Here is a 24,004-nt window from a genome sequence, read left to right as displayed (position 1 = left end):
AAAATACAAATACAATGTCAGAATATAAAAACTCACTGTCTATTTAAACGATCTTACCCGAACAAGTCCGATCCCTCCCCGAAGATTGCCGATCTTTCCCAAACACCGCTCGCGGACTCTAGCGCCCCCTGCGTTCTGGTTCGGTATCTTTTACATTACCAGAATGGAGGAACTTGCTCTGAAGCTGAGTGCGGATGGCATCCAGAAAAAAGTGCTTTCTCCTGGAAAAGGGGAAATCCTAGAGTATCTGGATGGCACGAAGGTAAAATGTGTAACCGTGCAATATTTAGAAGAATATTTTAAATTATTAAAGGGTTTCATTCCTGCGTGTTCTTCAATACTTCGTAGCTACAAAGCTAACCGGCTAACTAACCTAGCTAGCGGCGCTTGGCCTTGCTAACCGCATTATTTACTCTTAAACCATGTTAAATGTAAAATTGTTTTTTTTAATTATTTCTCATGACAGGTAGATATTTTTGCTTCGGTGATGAATAATAATTTTTAAATACTTAAATCAACAAGTTAGCGTTGTTGCTAATGAGCATTAGCTAGATGGGTATCAGATGCTGGTACCCACATCACTACATTTTATTCTCGAAATTATTGAATATTTTATTTTTATTCTACATGGTTTTATTCGCTATACATCATAATGTACAGTTTCAGTTTAATGCAAATCCTCTCTGTCTCTCTCACACACACAAACACACACAGTCATAGCATTGTGTTTGACTCACTGAAGCTCCGTTGTGGTGAAGTGTCATTTGCGAATGAATTGTCTTTTGTTTTAGTGAACTCACACATCTGAACTGTTTTATAGGCACTTCTATGGATGCGTTCTTATGGAATAATTTAATCCATGGTTAAGCCAAAACGAACGATTTGCGGGGAAAATGTCACATATTTCGGAATTGACTCATTGAGTCGACTCATATTGGTGAACTGAGTCAATTGATCTGACTCACTGAAAAGAGCCAGAATCCTCCTCACTAATTCTCTGTAATTTGTGTTTGTGGTTAATTAGCTTAATCTCACAGTGAAATTCTGATAGTAAATTTATAGTAAATTTATTGTAGAAAACAAAAAAAAAAAACCTTATCAAAATATGGGTCATAATTATTGGCACCCCCTTATCATCCACCAATGAATAGCGTGCTTTGATGCTTTACCGAGGGTGCCAATATTTCTGGAACTGTGTGTATGTTTCTGCAGGTGAAGTTTCATTACCGCAGCAGCCTGTGTGACGGCACGGTGCTGGATGACTCCAGGACCATGGGAGGGAAGAGTAAGCCCATGGAGCTCATCCTGGGGAAGAAGTTTAAGTTGCCCGTGTGGGAGCGTGTGGTCAGCACCATGCGGGTCTGTGAGATCGCAGAGTTTACCTGTGACGTCAAGGTATGTGGTGTTCAGAGTCGTGTTACGCTCATATTTAAGTAGATGGTTTTCTGAGTTTCACAAAAGCAAGCATCATCATTATTTGTATCATCTCGTCCCTCTGGGTTTTCTCCTCCAGCACACGGCTCTGTACCCGCTGGTGTCTCAGTCTCTGAGGAACATCAGCGTGGGTAAAGATCCTCTGGAGGGACAGAGACACTGCTGTGGCATCGCACAGGTCCACTCTCACCACTTACATGGACACAAAGATCTGGAAAAGCTCCAGGCCAACCCTCAGCCCCTGGTCTTCACCATGGAGCTCCTGGAGGTGGGTGTGGTTTAAAGGGTCATATTGGAGTATCAGAAGGTAGACTTTGTGGAATTTTCCAAAAGCTCTACATGAATCTTTCATAGAACTACACTTTGTTATAAGTAAGTGTGTGTGTGTGTGTGTGTGTTGCAGGTTTTGCCTCCTGGCTCCTTCACTTTGGAGACGTGGGCGATGTCGGATGAGGAGAAGCTAGCTGCCGTGCCACAGATCCACGAGGAAGGAAACGCACTCTTCAAAAAGGGAGACACGGCAGGAGCCACAGAAAAATACTACAACGCCATCGCCTGCCTCAAGAACTTACAGATGAAGGTAGAACCTACACTGTGTGTGTATGAGAGAGAGACATTTCCTCCTTACGGTGTATTACAGTATACAGACAGACAGATAGATAGATACTTTATTGATCCCAAAGGAAATTCCAGATTTAATACTGATATAATACTGATATATTATTACACCCTAATTCATGTGTAATAACTTATTAGGCATTCATATTAATAAGCATTTAAATTGTCGTTAGTGGTTAAAGTTTGCTGTTTGTGTGTGTGTGGGTTTAGGAGCAGCCAGGCGATCAGCCGTGGATTAAGTTGGATCTGATGATCACGCCACTGCTGCTGAATTACTGCCAGTGTAAACTGATCCAGGGTCAGTACTACGAGGTGCTGGACCACTGCTCCTCTCTGCTCAACAAGTACGAGGGTAAGAGAACCACAGCTCAGTGCTCATCAGGAGGGCTTTATAGAGCCATTGCTTAGACGCTCATACTCTCTCTCTTTCTCTCTCCCTGTCTCTCTCTCCCTCTCCCCCTCTCTCTCTGCCCCTGCAGATAACGTGAAGGCCTACTTCAAGCGAGGAAAAGCTCACGCGGCCGTGTGGAACGAAGCCGAAGCCCGAGCTGATTTTCAGAAGGTTCTGCAGCTGGACCCTTCTCTCAGTCCGGCCGTGAGCAAAGAGATCCAAGCGATGGAGAAGCGCATCCGAGAGAAGGAAAAAGAGGAGAAAGGACGCTACAAAAATCTCTTCAACTCCAGCAGCACCTCAGCAGCAGCTACTATGGTCAGTCACAGAGACACGCTGCGCTCTCAGTCTCGCTTTTAATAAGATTCTGTAATGAAACTCTGTGCGTTGTGCTGTTCCAGGAAAATAATCAGTGTGTTCTGTTTCAGAGCTGAAACCGGCTTTCTGCAGTCGCTCCTGAAGAGATGCTCCGTTACAGAGAGGCTGTAACACCTGAGCACAAGAACTCTTCATCATTTCAACACGAGCAGCTTTCTTGATTTATTTCCCTCACACACACCCCCTCATTAACACTCTCACACAATTACAACACAGAACAATCCCTGCAGTGTAACTCAGGCTGGGTCCTAAACGCTAAAGTTCTTACAAAGCAGCATGATGAAGGACAGAGTCTTACACCGTGGTGGGGTCACTAGATCTGACCTCTAGCGTTTGGGACACGCCCTAAAAGTGAGGTGAGAGGCTAATTCAAAGGAACACACCTTTTGATTTTGCACAAAATTTATAGGGACGACACCTCAGAGGCTGGAACCTGCATGTGGGACACGCCCCCCGAGAGAGAGAGAGAGACAGACACGCCCCCTGAGAGAGACAATCATACATAACAGTCATTCGGCACCTTATTATTCTTTCTGTAGTAATCCTGTGCATCTTTCCTGTTTTTGTATTAGTTATCATCTTTACATGTACACCTGTAATCTTTTCTTTTTAACGTATAAAACCATCACATGGTCACAGATAGTGTGTAGTAATGAAAGTGTGCACACGCATGAAGCCGGGGTGGACGATCTGCTCGTGTATGGACATCGTGATTGTCTTCTAAATGTTTTTAGAAATATTTTGTGGAATTATTACCAAATATGTTATGGCTTTTAAAAGCATTTATAATTGTTACACTACACTTCCTGTGAGTTTCTTTTTATTATATATTTGTTCCAACTTCTTAGTAATGATAAATATCCAGAATGGTGACACATTTCACTGTGAAAATGTTCAGTATGAAACTAAAAGGTGTTGTGATGTTTCCATCCTGACACACCAGTGACCTTCTCCCAAGACACATTAACTCCATTTACTCTCACTGAAGTGTGTGTGTGTGTGTTTATGCCTTATATGTCACTGTAAAGACAACGCTGCATTTATGTTATAACAAAACGCCAAATAAAGAAAATGCCCGAAAAAAAGTAGGAAAGTAAACGTTTACAGACGTGTCATTCACAAACGAGTCGGCTTTTTCATTTATATTTTGGAAGTAAACAATGTGATGAGTTTTGACTCACGTTTACAGTCCCCTATGGATACTGCAACAGCAAGGTAGGTTCGTATATCCTGAAGACCACTGACTTTCAGATGAATATGAGATGATAGCTCAGGATTTCAGCTTTTCATTTCATGATATTTACAGTATCTCACAAAAGTGAGTACACCCCTGACATTGTTGTAAATATTTTATTATATCTTTTCACACTGAAGAAATGACCCTCTGCTCCAATGTAAAGTAGTGAGTGTACAGTGCCATGTTGAACTTCCAGTGACCAGTATAAGAGAGTGTGAGAGCGATAACACCAAATTTAACACACCTGCTCCCCATTCACACCTGAGACCTTGTAACACTAACGAGTCACATGACACCGGGGAGGGGAAATGGCTAATTGGGCCCAATTTGGACATTTCCACTTAGGGGTGTAGTCACTTTTGTTGCCAACGGTTTAGACATTAATGTGTGTTGAGTTATTTTGAGGGGACAGCAAATTTACAGTTATACAGGCTGGACACTCACTACTGTACATTGGAGCAGAGGGTCATTTCTTCAGTGTTGTCACATGAAAAGATATAATAAAATATTTACAGTAATCTGAGGGGTGTACTCACTTTTGTGAGATACTGTATATCTACACATGTTCAACAGCTTAATACATACACCGATCAGCTATAACATACTGACCACTGAGAGGTGAAGTGAATAAGACTGAGTATCTCCTCATCATGGCTCCTGTTAGTGGGTGGGATATATTAGGCAGCAAGTCAACATTTTGTCCTCAAAGTTGATGTTAGAAGCAGGAAAAATGGACAAGAGTAAGGATTTGAGTGAGTTTGACGAAGACCCAAATTGTGATGGCTAGACCACTGGATCAGAGCATCTCCAAAACTGTGGGGTGTTCCCAGTCTGCAGTGGTCAGTATCTATCAAAAGTGGTCCAAGGATGGAACAGTGGTGAGCCAGCAACAAGGTCATGGGCAGTCAGGGCTCATTGATGGACGTGGGGAGAGAAGGTTGGCCCATGTGATCCGATCCAACAGCTACTGTTGCTCAAACTGCTGAAGAAGTTAATGCTGGTTCTGATAGAAAGGGGTCAGAATACACAGTGCAGGACAGGTCAGGGCTGATTTGGCAGCAAAAGGGGGAATCAACACAATATTAGGCAGGTGGTCATAATGTTATGCCTGATCAGTGTACACCAGACCACACAATTGATTAGGTTCATAACTGCTTTGATTTCTTTCACAAGCAGTGACCACATCATCACACTGCTGCCTTCTTCTGTGACTCTTTTCCAGGTTTGTAGCACAGCTTCTTTCAGTTGTTGTGTGTTTCAGGAGGTTTCTCCCTTCAGTCTCCTCTACAGTCGGTGATTCCTGCACTGCACCAAACGGCAGCCAGTGATGCTCAGTTATGTTGTGTGTCTTTTATTACTGTTTATTCATTTTCTATACTTTTTCTTTTATATAGTTTCCGTAAACTATTTATATTTATTTTCTTGTAATCTGAGGCAAAACAATTTCCTTCAGGATTAATAAAGTTCTATCTTATCTAATTTGGTTCATGTCTACACACCTGAAACCTTCCACTTCCCCCTGATGTAGTCCAGTGTTGATCTGGCAGTGTGTTTTGGATCAGTCTCGGTTCCTCCAGATTAATGTAGATGTGTTCCTCTGTAAATGATCGGATTATGATTGAGTGGTCTTTTCAATTTATTCTGCTGAGCTTCATCATCGATAAAGATTCATGAGAATGTTTTGACCTGAAACGTCTTTGGTGTGTAAAAAAAAAAAAGGTTTGATCTGATTTACTGAAATTAGCTTCACTTCCCATAACCACAGTAAAATACTAACAAATAGATCTCCACAAACCTACTGAGAGTTTAGATACAATAAACACTATATTGCCAAAGGTTTTGGGACGTCTGCCTTTACCTACACATGAATGTAATATGGAGTTGTCCCGCCCTTTACAGCTATAACAGCTTCAACTCTTCTGGGAAGGCTTTCCACAAGGTTTAGGAGTGTGTTTATGGGAATGTTTTGATCATTCCGCTAGAAGCGCATTTGTGAGGTCAGGTACTGATGTTGGACGAGAAGGTCTGGCTCACAGTCTCCACTCTAATTCAGGACTAAGTCAGGACTCTGTGCAGGACAGTCAAGTTCCTCCACACCAAACTCACTCATCCATGTCTTTATGGACCTTGCTTTGGTCACTGGTGTGCAGTCATGTTGGAACAGGAAGGGGTCATCCCCAAACTGTTCCCACAAAGAGCATGAAATTGTCCAAAATGTCTTGGTATGAAGCTGAAGCATTAAGAGTTCCTTTCACTGGAACTAAGGGGCCGAGTCCAACCCCTGAAAAACAACACCTGAATTAGAGGGACGTCCCAAAAGTTTTGGAAATATAGTGTAGCTTTATATAGCACCATTCCTACACCCAAGGGCAGTCAGAATAATGCTCACACCTTGAATTCATGGCTTAAAGAATATTTATAATGAAATCACTGAAATTAATTTCAGATTTTATCTCAGATTTTCAGGTCAAAGCCTGTGAAATAAAAGTCAACACTAATATTATAAAATGGAAAAAAGAAAATTGAATTAGCTTAAATAGGCAGAGTCTGTGATGAGCCAGATATACAATTGAATTTATAAAATTAAATAAATAGAATTAGAATGCGAGTCGCACTTAAGATATTGTTGCTACTCATTGTTTTTTAAAATTATATAATTTTTTTAATTAAAGATATTTCATCCAGCTGGAACCTTGTTAATGCAATCTGCTGATTTATATAATTATCACATTTATTTTCAAATCAAAATAAATCAATAAAAAATATATCAAAATATCTAAAAGCTGAAGTGTAAAGTGCAGAAACACAAGCGGTTTCATGTTTAATTGTAAAACCGGATTTTTATTGTGTTTTTCGCATTTTAAATACAGAACTGCAAAAAGTTTGAAATTACAAAAGTAATTATGTGGAACAGAGGTGTGTAAAAGTGTGTGTGTCTCTGTGTGCGTGTGTGTGAATAAGAGAGAGATAGAGTGGTGTGTGTGTGTGTGTGTGTGTGAGTGTGTGTTATGTGCGAGCGCTGCGCTCAGTTTCAGCTAGACACTCTCTCACTAGAGCTCGGGCGTGGATGATTCCTGAAACACACACAATAAGAGGAATTACACACATTCTCTTCTCTCTATCAGTCACAGCATTGAGGGTCCCGATATTTTTGAGCAGTGTTTCTGCTCCAGTAAGTCTGAGTCAGAATGGAGGATAATGAGGACACGCGTGTGAAGAATCACATTCTAATCCTACAGTTCTGTTCACCTGAGGAGGGTGAGTGGAAACTGGACTGTGATTGGTCAGGAGGTGTGGAATAGTGAGGAGTAGAATGTTAAATGAGTGCAGATGAAATGTTGCGTTACTCTGTTATACTCTGCTACATGTTACTATACTACACTGTTACTTATACAGACTGTACACTATTGTACTTCTACACAACACACTGTACTACATTACTATACTACAGCACATTATACCATTTATGTACTACAGTATACTGCTACACCGTATACTATGGTACACTCTGCTATACTACAGCTCACTATACACCACTATACCCTTTATGTACTACAGTCACCTTACTATACTACATTACACAGTACTACAGCACTCTACTATGCTGTACTATACCACACTTACAACACAAAACACTACACCATTCTATATTTTGCAGGTAGTATAGTGCACTCCAGTGCTTTATTAAATACACAAGCTGCATTTCTTTGATTTTATGAACTTCAAGAGAGATAAAGAGAGGCTGGTGAGGGAAGGAGTGTTTATTGTAGCTATGACGTAGGAGAGAACTGGTAAAACGTTTGTAGATGTAACTCTAAAAGGATAAAAATATCTAGACATAGACAAAAAGTGTAACTGTGGAATAAGAGGAATGCAGCAGTTGGGGACATGCTGTTAGTGGACAATATTAGAGTAGAGCCTAGTTTATTCATCCTTCGGGGGAAAATTGTTAAAATAACTGTGGTGTGCTTACAGTGACTCCACATCACATACTACGTCACTGTGTTTTAACTATAACAGCATGACACTGTGTGTGTGTGTGTGTGTGTACACAGTGTTAACATGGTACCTCTTTTCAATCTCTCCATAGCACTTTTACTGCCGGCGTACGTGGGCCTGATCTCTCGACTCATCTCCTCTATAACAGACAGCAGCTCGCTGTAGGTGGAGCCCTGAGACACTTTCACAGGCTGGAAATAAAAGAAATAAAAACACACCATCAATTAGACTTCAGAAATGTTCCCCCTGAAATTTCAGCTCTTTATTTAAACTGTATTTAGAGGATAAATCACACCACTGATAAACATAACAGCGGTGTTGCACTAAAATATGTAAATGTATTTTCAGTCTATAAAAACATTTAATTTGTTAAAAAAATAAATAAAAATTTAACAGTGAAAAGGCAAAAGTCTCAAAAGCATATTTTGCTCTAATTTATCATGATGGATATTGTATCACCACATCACCCAGCCCTAAATGCTACTCTAAATGAGTCCAAAGCATCAATAGTGTAAAGAAACACTTCGTGTAAATAAATAGTGTAAATAAAAAAATGGTGTAAATAAACACTTCAGTAGTACTATAAAAACTTATCAAGTTATCTGCTAACAAAAATATCTGTGATATATTTTAATTTAAATGACGGGAAACGTGATTTTACAAAAATCACAATAACTGGATGTTACAGAGTCTGATGTGGCCCAAAAATAAATAAAAACATATCATGATACATTAAGATGTTCCTGATTCCTGATATGGATGGGAATAGAGAATATTAGCACTTGTATTGGAGTTTAAAACTTTGCGACTGCAGAGAAAAAATGATTTATTCTGTATTCAAAAAGAAACAAGTGGAAAATTTGAGCACCCCATCAGCCATATCGATATTTTATTGATTACTTGTAACATTTTCCCGTACCTGTACAAAGCCCATGGATGGTGGACCGAAGTCGCTGAACACTGGTCTGAAGGTGGAGGCCGAGGGCAGAGACGGAGACGAGCCGCACGACCCTGAGACAAAGACATGATGAAAGGTGAAAACACTGAGGTTATGAAAAAATAATGGAGCTTTTAGGTAACTTTGATTCGTTTAACCAGTGAGCAAAGAGGCATGGTGTACCACAGGAAAGAGGAGAAACGTCAGGGTGCATTTACGATGTAAAAAAATTCTTGAATATCTGTTCCACTCACTCTCCTGAACGTGTGTGAAAATAAATAAATAAATAAATAAATGAATAAATAAATAAGATTAATGTCCTATAGCAGCTCTGATGGTAGATTTGAGGAAGAAGTATCCCGTGTCAGTGCAAACTAAGTTTTCTGACATGAAGCAGTGTGACAGAAATCAGCATGAAGTTTTAGATCTCTAATAAAGAATCCAGAGACGACAGCGGCGACGATGCAAGGACGAAACCTTCAGACTCAAAGAGAAGGAGAATAAAGACAGAAAAGTACAAGCAGACTGGGATTATAAAATCTGGACTGTGTGCAAATCTACAGAATCCAGGTGAGATTAAACACCAAAGAAAAAGCAATCTGTTTTTTGGGAATTGTGTGTGTGTGTGTGTTCATGGCGTCAAAACAGTGAGTCAGGAAGAGCATGAGGATGAAGCAGACTCCTGTCTGATGGCTGGATCATCACCAACACCTGGACCTCACTGTATGGTGTCATGGAGATATTTACATGATGACTGACTGCCTTCAACCCTAAACTTTACCTAACCTGTGACTCACTCACACCTGGAGCTCACCTGTACATGATGATGATGAAGGTGCAGTAATGAGAGGAGCTCACCTGTACATGATGATGATGAAGGTGCAGTAATGAGAGGAGCTCACCTGGAGGTGTGTGATTGGAGCCTGCAGGAGCTGGAGCGATGGGTTTATAACTCATACTGAGCTCGCTGAGCTGCTCCGTGTTGTACAATCAAGTTTGTAAGGATGTTCAGTGAGTGAACCAAGCACACACACACCTTAACACACACACATACACACACACACATACACACCTTAACACACACACACACACCTTAACACACACACACTCCTATCCCTAAGTATCGTTCAGGAACTCACAAGATCACTGAAACTATTTCAAAGCTCTTTTACTAACCTGGCTTTCTCCTAAACACAAATATACTGTCTCCTCAATTACTTTCATTCACAGTGTTAATGAAAGTGCTAGCTAAACTAGGCTAGGCTAGGCGCTATGCTAACCCCCTCCGCAATGCTAACAAAGCCGCTAGCAAACCGCTAACACCGATTCGACCAACTATCTTAATTTACACCTACGGTTTATAACTAAAGATTTTAAACCTTTCTACAAACAGTACAATAATGATGTTCCGCTTCAGAAGCGAACTCTAATTTAAAAAAAGTTATGTTGATTTAAAACAAACAAATAAACAAACAAAACAAACAAACAAGGAAGCACACGGAAGAGAAGAAAAGAAAACCGGAGCTCTTGTCAAAAAGCCGAAAATGGCAAAGCACAGGAAGTCGCTCGCGCCGACGTGCTGGAAAAATACGCGCGTGACGTCATGGCGTAGCCAGCGTGTGTGTGCGTGTGCGTGTGTGCGTCTGTGTGTGTGTGCGTGTGTGTGTGTACTTATTTTCCCCGAATAAAACATAAAACAACGAAACAGAAATCTTACTTCCGGGATTTTGCTGTTTTAATTAGTTTTGTCCTTTCATTACTTCATTTATGTACTTATATTTCTGAAGTATTTAAACACTACACTCTAAAAAGCAAAATGATCATTTTAAGGCTACTGTTTTTAAAAATGTAAAAAGAAAGAAAAAGGAGTCAAGAATAAAGTGGTAATATTTCAAGATAAATGTCATTATATGCTGACTGAGCACTTTATTAGGAACACACATAAACCTATATACTTATTCATGTATTTATCAGCCAATCATGTGTCAGCAGTACAGTGCTTAAAATCATGTAGATACAGAACAATAGCTTCAGGTAATGTCCAGACTGGTCTGAGCTGACGTAAAAGCCACAGGAACACAGATAACCACTCTGTACGATTGTTACCAGTGAGCCCCAGTGATCTCCAAGTGAGCCTCAGTGATCTCCAAGTGAGCCTCAGTGATCTCCAAGTGAGCCCCAGTGATCTCCAAGTGAGCCTCAGTGATCTCCAAGTGAGCCTCAGTGATCTCCAAGTGAGCCCCAGTGATCTCCAAGTGAGCCTCAGTGATCTCCAAGTGAGCCCCAGTGATCTCCAAGTGAGCCTCAGTGATCTCCAAGTGAGCCCCAGTGATCTCCAAGTGAGCCCCAGTGATCTCCAAGTGAGCCCCAGTGATCTCCAAGTGAGCCTCAGTGATCTCCAAGTGAGCCCCAGTGATCTCCAAGTGAGCCTCAGTGATCTCCAAGTGAGCCCCAGTGATCTCCAAGTGAGCCCCAGTGATCTCCAAGTGAGCCCCAGTGATCTCCAAGTGAGCCCCAGTGATCTCCAAGTGAACCTCAGTGATCTCCAAGTGAGCCCCAGTGATCTCCAAGTGAACCTCAGTGATCTCCAAGTGAGCCCCAGTGATCTCCAAGTGAGCCTCATTGATCTCCAAGTGTGCCTCAGTAAGCCCCAGTGAGCCTCAGTGATCTCCAGGTGTGCCTCAGTGAGCCACAGTGAGACCCAGTGAGCTCCAAGTGAGCCTCAGTAAGCCTCAGTGAGCTCCAAGTGAGCATCAATGAGCCCCAGTGAGCCCCAGTGAGCTCCAGTGAGCCTCAGTGAGCCCCAGTAAGTGAGCCATAGTGAGCCACAGTAAGCTCCAGTGAGCCTCAATGAGCCCCATTGAGCACCGGTGAGTGAGCCCCAGTGAGCCCTAGTAAGTGAGCTCTAGTGAGCCACAATTAGCTCCAGTGTGGCCCAGTGAGTGAGCACCAGTGAGCACCAGTGAGCCTCAGTGATTGAGCCCCAGTGAGCCTCGGTAAGCCCCTAGTGAGCCCCAGTAAGCCTCAGTGGTCTCCAAGTGAGACCAGTGAGCCCCAGTGAGCCCCACTGAGTGAGCCCGGCTGAGCTCTAGTGAGCCCCAGTAAGTGAGCCCCAGTAAGTGAGCCCCAGTGGGCCCCAGTAAGCCCCAGTGAGCCTCAGTAAGCCTCAGTGAGCCCCAGTAAGCCCCAGTGAGCCTCAGTAAGCCTCAGTGAGCCCCAGTAAGCCCCAGTGAGCCCCAGTGAGCCTCAGTGAGCCCCAGTAAGCCCCATTGAGTCTCAGTGAGCACCAGTGAGCCCCAGTGAGTGAACCCCAGTTAACCCAGTGAGTGAGCCCTGGTGAGCTCCAGTGAGCCCCAGTGAGCCTCAGTAAGCCTCAGTGAGCCCCAGTAAGCCCCAGTGTATGAGCCCCAGTGAGCCTCAGTGAGCCCCAGTAAGCCTCATTGAGCCCCAGTAAGCCCCAGTGTGTGAGCCCCAGTGAGCCTCAGTGAGCCCCAGTGAGCCTCAGTAAGCCCCAGTAAGCCCCAGTGTGTGAGCCCCAGTGAGCCTCAGTGAGCCCCAGTAAGCCTCATTGAGCCCCAGTGAACCCCAATGAGTGAGCCCCAGTGAACCCCAATGAGTGAGCCCCAGTGAACCCCAATGAGTGAGCCCCAGTGAACTCCAGTGAGCCCAAGTGAGCCCCAGTAAGTGAGCTCCTATGAGCCGTAGTGAGCAGTCTTTACTCTAAAAGGTTTCTCAGAGTAGCTCTAAAAAGCTTCCACTCATACTGATCCTCTTACACTTATCTCATTCTGAATATTTAATGAAAGCACACAGAACACCAGTTTCCAGGAGAGAACCTAATGGAGTTTAAAATAATCCCTCACTGAATCCATATAAAAAAGAAAAAAGACTGAGACCTCTTTGTTCCACTGTGTGGAAGTTGATCCATTCTTCACTAAAGTGGTATTTCCAAAACCTCAGTTTTTAATCTGTTTATAATCCACGTGGCTTGAATCAGATCAGAGTTAATAAGAGGTTTATAAAGACACAAGTCCTAGACTATCTACAAGCCTTAACTCAAGTTTAATGATGAAATCTCTCTTTAATTAAATTTACTCATATGAAATGAGGAAACAGATCCTTCAAGCATGATGAAGCAGTAGCGCTGTTTCACTGCATCCACACTAACACACTGATCTCTAATAAAAAGATTATTTCTGTTATATTCCTTAGATATTTACTATAGTTGGCATGATGCTGTTTTTTCTTTTCAGTTGACAATCTGATACGGTTTTCTTTAACAATATGAGTGTAACGCATCATCATCATCATCATCATCATCATCATCCACAGCAGGCTGGATGATGCACTCTGACTGTGTGAAATAAGATTCCTGCTATCAAACCCTCCAAAGAACACTTTAAGAACCTTTAAATAACTGAAGAACATGAAAGTAAATACACTGTATTGCCAAACGTTTTGGGACACCCCTCCAAATCAGTGAATTTATGTGTTGTTTCTCGGCCCCTTAGGTCATAGATCATATTTGCAGAGCAGATTTATTCAGAAAACAATAACAAATACCGAAGAATCTGCTTTATCACACACACACACCCTGTTGTATATATATTAGCTTTAAATTGTATATATTTCATAAAACAAAGTTATTCATATTTTCCGACTCTAGCAGGACAGAACTTCGCGCATGCGAAAAAAACTTCGCGCATGCGCGTTTCATCGAAAAAGCAAAAGCCCCAGTCATGCTGATCTGAGATCTCCTGCAGTGCTGCATTCCTGTCCAAGACTGTGAATAAACACACTCCAGCTTCAGCAATGACCAGTGCGGCTCACACTCCTCCTGTGCGACACTACGTCTTAGTTATTTTGCTCTTCTCGTTCTGCGTGAGTTGGTCAGGAGGAAAGCGCGTGTTTAAATGTCCTTCAGGATGTACTTGCACCACCGAGACCATCATCTGCGTCGGGTCATCCTTCATCCCCCGGACTGTCCCAGCCGACATCACCTCTCTGTAAGAGTCTTTCAGACGCCTCTAACTCTGGTCTGAATTGCATGCATTAACACTGAACGAGAATTGAACGCATCTGAGCTCGTGATCAGAAAGTGTGTGTGTGTGTCAGAATGATGACTTTCTGATGAATTCTTTGCAGGAGTATTGTTAATGGCACTTTTCCAGAAATCAGAGAAGCTACGTTTGCCCTGATGCCATCACTGCACTTGCTGTGAGTTCTGCATTACAGCACATCATCATCATCATCATCATCATCATCATCTCCTCCTACTGCATTTATTCCTGAAACATCTCACAGATAACTTTCATGTCAGACTTCATAAACAGACAGAAATCTCAAGTCGCATGCACAAATTTAATTTACTGGATTAACCCTTTCATGCACAAATGACTTCAAAACCTTCTTCAGGGTTTTAGTTTTTTAAAGCGACCAGAGATGCTGAGTTAAAGTCCCTGCTGCTGCTGCTGCAGACATGAGTCCAAGAGAGCACCAGAGCAGGCTCTCTGGGTGGGAGGGGCATACGGTCAATCACCTGTCAATCACAGAGGCACTAACCAATCGTGGGAGACTGTGAGCTCCTGTATGTGGAAGAGGGCAGACAACGCTTTCCTTCAAGTGTGTTACGCCCATCTGTGACGCAGTTAGAAGAAGCGCATATTAGCAAAATTACCGAGAAAATTCGGAAGAAAAAGTGGGCGGGGGCTTGATAGCTGTAATTGTAAGTGTAAACAATTATTTAATGTGAAAAACCCTTCCATTGTATACATTTATATGGAGCTTAAAAGCTGTCAAAATGATCTGAATATGAATTTTGTATATATTTTTATGATATACATGGCATATTCGATAAAATATTTTTTTCTGTGAAGTATAGAAAAAACAAAAAACAAAATAATAATTATATTATTATTATTATTATTATTATTATTATTATTGTCATACATTATATATTATTATATTATATATTATAATATTATTTATTGTTTATTATAATATTATTTATTGTATTAATATTATTGTTATTATTATTATTATTATTATTATTATTATTATTATAAATTTATGTTAAGGTTACTTGGCGTATCATCTTTTTTTAAAAGCATCTCAGTTTATAGTTTTAAGATGTGAATAACACATCCTAAATAAAAACCCACTCTGAAAAATGATAAATAATTAATTTTATGTCTAAAGGTGAAGTGTGTGTGTGTGTGTGTGTGTGAGTGACTCCTAGGTAAAAGCAGTGTTATTTATTATTTAGAGATAATGTGTAGCATCTAATCCATATAAACACTATAAGGTTTATAACACATGACTTTTCTAAAAACAGCTGAAATGGACTCAAATGAAATGTGTGTGTGTGTGTGTGTGTGTCCAGGTGTGTACAGAAACTGAAAATCATTTTACAGAATAAAACATCAAGAGAAATAAAAATCTCTCATGTTTCAGGCTCCTCAACTCCAACTCCATCTCTCTCATAAAGGACGACGCTTTCTCAGGCCTTCCTCGCCTCGAATACCTGTGAGTGTACAAGTAACACAACACACACAACACACGCACACACACACACACACACACATAGCTCTGGAAAAAAATCAGAGCCCACTGCAGAATAATGAGTTTCTTCTGTTTTTTTCTTCCAGGGTCATGTATTGGTCAGATGAAGAGTTTGGTTTCATTTTTTGTGAACTGTTGACAATATTTCTCCTAAATTCAAAATATAACTATAGAGTGTATATTTAAAGGAAATGACATCACATCAAAATAACCCCAGATCATGCAGTATTACAGAGCTTTAATAACTCAAATAAAACAAAATGTAAATCATTTGTAAACAGATTGTGTTAAAGCTTTGGATAAATAACATTAAGAGATCAGTATTTGGTGGAATAACCCCGATCTGCATGGGTTTTAGCTCCATGATATCCTCCAGTTTCTCACATTACTACTGGGGAACTTTATACCACTCTTTTTGTAAAAAAGCAAACAGCTCAGCTTTACTTGATGGTTTGTGATCATCCATCTTCCTCTTGATAACATTCCAGAGGTTTTCAATAGGGTTCACATCTGGAGATTGGGCAGTGGTCTCTTATTTTATTCCAGAGCTGTACACACACACACACACACACACACACACACATATACACATAAATACACCACACACACACACACACACACACTTCACACATACATATGCACACACACACACACACACAAATGCACATAGACACACCATAACACACACACATACAAATACACACATACACACACACACACACATATGCGCGCACACACACACACAAACACACCACACACACACACACATCACACATACATATGCACACACACACACACAAATGCACATAGACACACCATAACACACACATGCATACAAATACACACATACATACACATGCACACACACACATGCATCACACACATACATACACATGTACACATACACACATACATATGCGCGCACACACACACACACACACAAACACACCACACACACACACACACACACACAAACACACCACACACACACACACACACATATCACACATACATATGCACACACACACACACAAATGCACATAGACACACCATAACACACACACATACAAATACACACATACACACACACACATATGCGCGCACACACACACACACAAACACACCACACACACACACACATATCACACATACATATGCACACACACACACACAAATGCACATAGACACACCATAACACACACACACATACAAATACACACATACATACACATGCACACACACACATGCACATACACACACATACATCACATACATACATACACATGTACACATACACACATACATATGCGCGCACACACACACACACATAAATATGCGCACACACACACACACACACACACATACATATCACATACATACATACACATGCACACACACACACATACATACATATGCATACAAACACACACACACACACATCAGTGGTGTATCTCTGAGTCTCCTGCACTGACCTGAGAGACAGAAATCTAGAAGAGAGCCTGATGTTGAACCACGGCTGGAGTGTTTTATCCTTCAGCGTGTGAAATATGAGCGGTTTTATTTTTCTGTAAACGCTGACCCGGTGTTTGTGTCTCAGATTCATCGAGGGGAACAAGATCGAGGAGATCAGCAAACACGCCTTCAGAGGACTGCGAGACGTCACGCATCTGTGAGTCGTCTTCATCACGTGTTCTGTGGACGCTTTACACCACAGCTTTTACACAACTCTGTGCTTTACATGAGTATCTACAGGGACGTAGGACAGTGATGCTCCAAAAATCTGTAACACACTTTAGATTTTAGTGGGTGTGGCCTAAACAGGAAGTAGGTTTGTCGTCAAGAGCAGGACTAGCCCAGATCGAGTCCTAAATCACATACTTTATCTTGTCACATTCATGCAGTGTGACAATCTCTAGGTCGTTTTCTAGAAGAAGGAGGTGGTCTTGTCAAATTTTGTGTTGTTGGTGCTATCTTAGTTTGAGGGGCATACGCTCTGTCTCTCCCCCTGTCAATCACAGAGACGCTAGCCAATCAGGAGAGGCTGTAAGCTGTTGAACTTGGTAGATAAGGCTTTCCAGCATGCTAGTGACACAGCAGCAGGCGGTATCCATGCAGAGATTAGCTTACTTTACTTTCCCCAAAAATTAATAATTCTCTTAAAAATGAACAAGATCATATCTAGCAAGATGGAGACAAGACGAAACAATAAACGAGTCCTACATGTCCCTCAGATAGAGAAACATCATCATGGGTCTGTTTAACGTAATCCTGACCACACTGTTATTAGGTTTCTTTGTATTTGTATCTGCCTGCCTACGATGGGCAAGAACAAAAAAAAAAACACAATAACATCCAAAAACACGAGGAGAATCAGACAAAGTGGAAAGGGTAGGTATAGTTTGCAAATGGAATTCTGACCTCTGATTGGACGAGACATCTGTCACTCAGGATGTACAGGAAGTAGGAAATTGTGTATCTATCTTTATTTTTTTATTTATTGTAAATGATAGAACACCTTTGGGATGAATTAGAGCGGAGAATGTGAGCCAGACCTTCTCGTCCAACATCAGTGCCTGACCTCACAAATGTCCTTCTAGAGGAAATGGTCAAAAATTCCCATAAACACACTCCTAAATCTTGTGGAAAGCCTTCCCAGAAGAGTTGAAGCTGTTATAGCTGCAAAGGGCGGGACAACTCCATATTACATTCATGTGCATGTAAAGACTGACGTCCCAATACTTTTGGCAATATAGTATGTATATTTATCTTTATGAGAAAATAGAGTTCATTCAGTGCTACTCTGATGAAGGACATTCATATGGCGTGACGTTGGATATACTGATAGTGTATCATGGAGTAAAGATTAGTTTGCCATCACTAAAAACACACCAGGAATGATTTGAATACAAAACTATTCCAGATTAAAGGATGTAAGGAGCGCTATAAGAGCAGAGCTGTGTTCATACACACACCAATCCACTTTCTACTGCTGCAGCTACTGCTGGACTTCCTGTAGATCCTGAGTGACCAATGTCTCGTCCAATCAGAGGGAAGAATGCACTTCTTGGTCACTGTAGCCTGCAGTTTTATGAGCTTAACGAAGCACCGAGTCCCTGACCAGGCAGATACAGAGGATAACTTAATAAACCCGTTATGTAGGTTGATGTTAATGAACGTTAACTTTCCTGTGTTTTCCCAAAACACACACTCTTTATTGCCTTCTCTCTCTTCACCTGATGTTTTGCAGGTCTTTAGCGAACAACAATCTGAAAAGTTTACCCAAAGGCCTGTTCTCTGACATGCACTCTCTCATTGAGCTGTGAGTATTAATGTTCTGCTCCTCACCTGAGACACTGTTAGATCACGTCTCCTCAGGATCTGCTCAGTACACACCGCTGACTCATGGTCTGATGGATCGTACACTTTATCCACCGTCTCTGCTGAAGATTTTCTAAAATGTTCACTAATGCTTCTCTGCTGGAAAACGATTCCACAGAATGGGCCGCTTATCATTTCTCAGTACCTAGCTTTAAGAAAAATGTTAACTCTGCTGTGACACTGAGACATGTGATCCTCTTGCTCTCAGAGATTTGAGAGGAAACCAGTTTCAGTGTGACTGCCAGAACATGTGGCTGATGTTGTGGGTGAAGAAGACGAACGCCACGGTTTTAGATGTTTCCTGTGCAGAACCGGAGGAGACGAAGGGCATCTTGTTGAAGGACTTCCCCGAGAAACACGCCAAGTGTGTCTCCACTGGTAACTATGATCCCTGTACCGTACAGAGTTTTACTAAACTGCAGTTTAATAGGAACATCTGCAGACCTGCTCATTCAGTCATACAGGTACAGTTTAAGATCTTCAGGTTCACCTCCAACATCAGAACATCATTCAAGCAAACAAAAGCAGCTGATGTCCTGAGATTCTCTATAAGTTTATACATCCAGTGAGCAGCAGGTCTGTAGGTGGAAACATCTCACTGATGAGAGGTTCAAGGCTACATTGAGTCAAATAGCCACTCTGTACAACCATGGTGAGCAGAAAAGTGCTGAAACCTGGACACCGTAGCATCAGATTCCACTCCTGGTGACTGTAACTCATTCACCTCAACACGTTGTTTATGAATGTTCAGGTGTTCCTAATAAAGAGGACGGTGTGTGTATGTCATTAGAATATATAAAATTTAAATAAAAATATCTGTATTGTAACTAGATGTCCAATGTAAGCTTGTAAATCTAACACTTTACTTGTGTTGTTGCACAGATTTCATTCCTCATCAGACCATAAACACTCAGTCCATGTCAGCGGACATTTTCTCCTATAAAGATGATGTGTACGTGGCCCTGGCCGTCCCGAACTCGGACAGCTGCATCATCATGGAGTGGGATCACATCGAAACCCACTTCAGGCCTTTCGATAATATCACAGGTTTGATCGGAATCTGATTGGTTGTGATTGTGTGTGGGTGGGATCTGGAGGATGTGGATCGTGGATGTGATACCTGGGTTGTTTTTTTGCAGGACGGTCCGTGATTGGTTGCAGGTCGGTGTCGATTAACGAGCAGGCATTTGTGATCGTCGCTCAGCTCTTCGACGGCTCTCGCATCTACAGATTCGACCAGGAGCAGAACCAGTTCACCAAATTCCAAACAGTGGAAATGCTCAACGTGTCCAAGCCGAACGACATCGAGGTGTTCCGACTCGGGAACGAGTGGTTCTTCCTGATCGTGGACAGCTCCAAAGCAGGCATGTCCACCCTGTTCAAGTGGAACAACACCGGCTTCTTCCCGTATCAGTTTCTCCACGAGTGGTTCCGCGACACGGACGCAGAGTTCCTCGACCTGGACGGGAAATCCGTGCTCATCCTGACGAGCCGTTCTCAGGCTCCGGTCATCTACCAGTGGAACAAGAGCACCCAGACGTTCGTCTTCTTCGAGGACATACCGAACATGGACGACATGGTGAGCGTGAAGGCCTTCAGGATTGATCGCGTCCTCTATTTAGCTCTGGCCTGCTACATTGGAGACTCGAAGGTCCTGAAGTGGACCGGGAAGCGATTCGAGGAAGTCCAGGGCTTCCCATCACGTGGTGCCATGGTCCTCCAGCCGTTCAGCTTCAGAGATCAGCACTATCTGATCCTGAGCAGTGATTACTCCTTCTCTCAGATCTTCAGATGGGACATGGAGAAGCAGATCTTCATCAAATTCAGGGAGGTGTACGTTCAGTGGCCTCGTTCTTTCACTCCGTTATCCACGGGTCAGCGCGATTTTCTCCTAGCCACCAGTTTTAAGGGGAAAACCAAGGTTTTCGAACACGTCTCGATCAATTACAGCTGATGAGAATGAGAACACTGAGGTCTGATGTAGAGCTGGGCGATAATCAGCTTTTACATTTCATCTGTTTTATTGACATTATTATTTTTCTATATATTCCATATTGTTTATAGTTTTCCCTAACTTTCTTTGAGCACAGATTTAATCCTGCTCTCAACCAATCAGGGCAAGCCTTGAGGCAGAAATGATGTGACTTCAGTTAAAAAATGATTCACTGTGAGTCTGGTTTAGAGATAAACTGTGGATAGTTTACATCATTTTTTATGTCATGTTTAAAAGTTTATTTTTGTGTGAAAAGAAATTTTTGAAGAATATTCCTTTATTAGTTAAAACTAGAATACGTGAGCCATCTTGAGGTGAGGACGCCATTTCTAAACATTTTCTCCACAGAAAGTTTGGCCAATCCCTCCTGCTTCCTGTATTGTCTTTGTTTTGTACAGACCCAAAATAGTTTCTAATGAATTCAGTGGTTTTATTTCTACAGAGCCTCTGAAGTGACCAGTGGATACCAAGAAGTCATGGCCATTATAGACCAAGTGACTTTACTGGGGTGTTTATCTACAAAATATTGACCATTAAAATGGCGTAATCAGACAAGCTATCAGACATCAGCAGTTTGTCTCTATCAAGCTATAAAAAAGCTGTACTTCTTACTCAAGTACTCCAGTGGTAGAAACTGATGAGTCAGCAGCTAGTCAGGAACAGGTGCTAGCGCTAGCTAAAAACAAACTTTTGCCTCCCAATAATGATGGAAATTGTCTTTGTAAAACTTTGACCAATATTTAACTTGCTTGTTCCTAAATATTACACTTGTTAGCATTCTTCTGCGCTGGAGAAGGATGAAATGAGATGAAATTTCTCAGAGACGTTGTAGAGGACGTTCCTGTAGCCACAGCCAGGCTTAACATTTGTTCTTCAGTTATTGATTTAGTGGTCAGAATAAGTCGCTGACCCTGATACAGACTAACAGTTTATCTGTGTAGCATTATTCCAAGATTAAAAGTGTAATATTAAAATTTTTGTCCTTTTGAAATACAGTGCAGTGTTTCATAACCTCGATGTAGATCTTGAGAAGCTTAACTCTTGACCTCTGAGTATGATCTCCTGGCCACACTTTATTAAAATAAACCCCGCGTGTCACCTCAGCGGCTCGTCGAAACATATCCCAGTGATTAAATAAGACCACAGCGACTCTGATGTTGAGTAAAGAGACGCAGTAAATGTGTTAAATTCACACCAACATGGCTGTTCTTCAACATTCCCATAAAAAAATCCCATCTCAAAAATTTCCTTTCATATCGCCCAGCTCTAGTCTTACGATATTACATAATGATAATTTGAACGTTCCTGATGAAGATATATGCATTATAACCCTGTCTTGGCCAGTGCAATATTATATCAGCAAAAATAATAACAATAATAACAATAATAATAATAATAATAATAACAATAATAATAATAATAATCTGGTCTTTCCGTGTTTTCTGGAAGAGGTGTAAACATGGTGCATGTCTATAAATCCAAATATGCAATGGTTTTACATTTACTGTTATATTAACTCAATAAGACTGACGCGGATTCCCCAAAGCACGGAACCTGCAGTGTGTGGAATATTTAATCCACACGTCCGGGGAATTCCATCCGAGTCTCGCTGCTTATTGTCTTTGAGCTCCAGGGCTTTTCACATCTTTTTTTCCCCCAGACTGTTACGTGCTGAGAGGAGCAATAACGTTCCACTGATTTAACGCTATGCAAGTAGATGTAGAAAATGCTGACCAAAGATAGACGAAGATGGAGCGCTAGCAATACTTCCTGTAGAGAATGTACGCCTTATTGATCAATGCTGCATCTCCTTAAAGGCTTCCGTTCAAAAGGAAAGCGCTTTGGTTGTTTCACAGTGTGCATTAACTGTGTGTATATCCTGAAGAAAATAAAGACCGTTGTGTATCTTTTGTTTGTTTTTCTGTCATGTCACATAGTTTCTAGTGTACACTACATTAGCAAAAGTTTTGGGACATCTGCCTTTACCTGCACATGAATGTAATAAGGCTTTCCACAAGGTTTAGGAGTGTGTTTATGGGAATTTTTGACCATTCCTCTAGAAGAAGCGCATTTGTGAGGTCAGGCACTGATGTTGGACGAGAAGGTCTGGCTCACAGTCTCCATTCTAATTCATCCCAGAGGTGTTCTATGGGGTTGAGGTCAGGACCTCTGTGCAGGTCAGTCAAGTTCCTCCACACCAAACTCACTCATCCATGTCTTTATGGACCTTGCTTTGGTCACTGGTGTGCAGTCATGTTGGAACAGGAAGGGGTCATCCCCAACTGTTCCCACAACGTTGGGAGCATGAAATTGGCCAAAATGTCTTGGTATGAAGCTGAAGCATTAAGAGTTCCTTTCACTGGAACTAAGGGGCCGAGCCCAACCCCTGAAAAACAACACCTGAACTCAATGATCTGGAGGGGTGTCCCAATACTTTTGGCAATATTTTGTACCTGATCATGCTTTACTGTCTCTCTGAAGTCTCTTAAAACTGATAGCTTATAGTTTCTGTAGTAACAGCTGAACAGATTACGGTTTCTGTAAGGAGATGTTTATTCTGTGTGAGGTGTGGAAGGAGTCTCCAGTGTCAGCGCTGTGTATCAGTCACAGGTGAAGCTGGAAGTTTTCCCACATCTTCAGGACAGAGGAGTTTACACATCTTTACCGTTTCTATAGTAACAAAAGACGACAAGCTCTAATTTTTTTTTTATCTTATAAAGAGAAAGAGAATAAAGACATGTCGTTCTTTAATAAATAAAAATGATAAGTGGTGGTGGTGTAAGAGGAATAAAACACTTAGGGATATGATGCATTCTGTTAGAATTATAGGTAAATAACTTCAGTTCCTGTTAAATGTGTTCAATATTTTTGACACAACAAGCCGTGTGTGTGTGTGTGTGTGTGTGTGTGTGTGTGTGGATTATATTAAAACACACTCTAGAGAATGCTGCATGAAAGATTTCTGAGGGTCAAGATCATGTAGTGGTGTGATCTCTAAAATCTCTAAAAATTATGCTGTCTGTCTGGGGTCTCTTACAATTTCAGTAAAAGTTAGGATCGGATCAATCTCGTGTCCTG

General features: G+C 41.5%; 3 protein-coding genes across 4 annotated transcripts; 2 read left to right on the top strand and 1 right to left on the bottom strand.

Moving 5' to 3' along the window:
* The first annotated feature begins 108 nt into the window (after positions 1-108).
* aip (aryl hydrocarbon receptor interacting protein) lies at positions 109-3,320 on the top strand. The gene is made up of 7 exons (XM_058385983.1): positions 109-262; positions 1,213-1,395; positions 1,514-1,702; positions 1,838-2,014; positions 2,263-2,404; positions 2,532-2,761; positions 2,872-3,320. The coding sequence occupies exons 1-7, from the start codon at positions 164-166 to the stop codon at positions 2,875-2,877; spliced, it is 1,026 nt and encodes a 341-aa protein (XP_058241966.1). The 5' UTR covers positions 109-163; the 3' UTR covers positions 2,878-3,320.
* Positions 3,321-6,879: 3,559 nt separating this feature from the next.
* cdk2ap2 (cyclin dependent kinase 2 associated protein 2) lies at positions 6,880-10,551 on the bottom strand. 2 transcript variants are annotated; one of them, XM_058386827.1, is made up of 4 exons: positions 9,897-10,551; positions 8,977-9,068; positions 8,128-8,248; positions 6,880-7,132 (listed from the first exon to the last, which is right to left on the bottom strand). In XM_058386827.1, the coding sequence occupies exons 1-4, from the start codon at positions 9,949-9,951 to the stop codon at positions 7,065-7,067; spliced, it is 336 nt and encodes a 111-aa protein (XP_058242810.1). In that variant the 5' UTR covers positions 9,952-10,551; the 3' UTR covers positions 6,880-7,064. The 2 variants fall into 2 exon arrangements, with proteins under 2 accessions (XP_058242810.1, XP_058242811.1); XM_058386828.1 differs by lacking the exon at positions 9,897-10,551 and adding an exon at positions 9,178-9,792.
* A 3,167-nt stretch (positions 10,552-13,718) lies between these two features.
* Positions 13,719-22,818, top strand: lgi2b (leucine-rich repeat LGI family, member 2b). Its single transcript, XM_058386801.1, has 8 exons — positions 13,719-14,000; positions 14,140-14,211; positions 15,448-15,519; positions 17,153-17,224; positions 18,803-18,874; positions 19,142-19,311; positions 19,816-19,980; positions 20,073-22,818. Exons 1-8 carry the CDS (start codon positions 13,807-13,809, stop codon positions 20,885-20,887), a joined length of 1,632 nt encoding a protein of 543 aa, XP_058242784.1. The 5' UTR covers positions 13,719-13,806; the 3' UTR covers positions 20,888-22,818.
* Positions 22,819-24,004: the final 1,186 nt, after the last annotated feature.

The sequence above is a fragment of the Hemibagrus wyckioides genome, linkage group LG03, assembly GCF_019097595.1.
Source record: "Hemibagrus wyckioides isolate EC202008001 linkage group LG03, SWU_Hwy_1.0, whole genome shotgun sequence".
Taxonomy (NCBI): Eukaryota; Metazoa; Chordata; class Actinopteri; order Siluriformes; family Bagridae; genus Hemibagrus; species Hemibagrus wyckioides.
Note: the sequence above shows the minus strand (reverse complement) of the source record. Positions and strands in the feature narration are given on the sequence as shown.

What these genes read in the sequence shown, in the direction of transcription:
- lgi2b (XM_058386801.1), top strand. Translation starts at nt 13,807, where the DNA reads ATGACCAGTGCGGCTCACACTCCTCCTGTGCGACACTACGTCTTAGTT. An exon ending in CCAGCCGACATCACCTCTCT is followed by an intron (nt 14,001 to 14,139) that starts GTAAGAGTCTTT and finishes AATTCTTTGCAG; the next exon opens with GAGTATTGTTAATGGCACTT. An exon ending in ATGCACTCTCTCATTGAGCT is followed by an intron (nt 18,875 to 19,141) that starts GTGAGTATTAAT and finishes TCTTGCTCTCAG; the next exon opens with AGATTTGAGAGGAAACCAGT.
- aip (XM_058385983.1), top strand. Translation starts at nt 164, where the DNA reads ATGGAGGAACTTGCTCTGAAGCTGAGTGCGGATGGCATCCAGAAAAAA. An exon ending in AGTATCTGGATGGCACGAAG is followed by an intron (nt 263 to 1,212) that starts GTAAAATGTGTA and finishes ATGTTTCTGCAG; the next exon opens with GTGAAGTTTCATTACCGCAG. An exon ending in TCTGCTCAACAAGTACGAGG is followed by an intron (nt 2,405 to 2,531) that starts GTAAGAGAACCA and finishes CTGCCCCTGCAG; the next exon opens with ATAACGTGAAGGCCTACTTC.
- cdk2ap2 (XM_058386827.1), bottom strand. Translation starts at nt 9,951, where the DNA reads ATGAGTTATAAACCCATCGCTCCAGCTCCTGCAGGCTCCAATCACACA. An exon ending in CATCCATGGGCTTTGTACAG is followed by an intron (nt 8,249 to 8,976) that starts GTACGGGAAAAT and finishes TTTTATTTCCAG; the next exon opens with CCTGTGAAAGTGTCTCAGGG. An exon ending in TATGGAGAGATTGAAAAGAG is followed by an intron (nt 7,133 to 8,127) that starts GTACCATGTTAA and finishes TGTGTGTTTCAG; the next exon opens with GAATCATCCACGCCCGAGCT.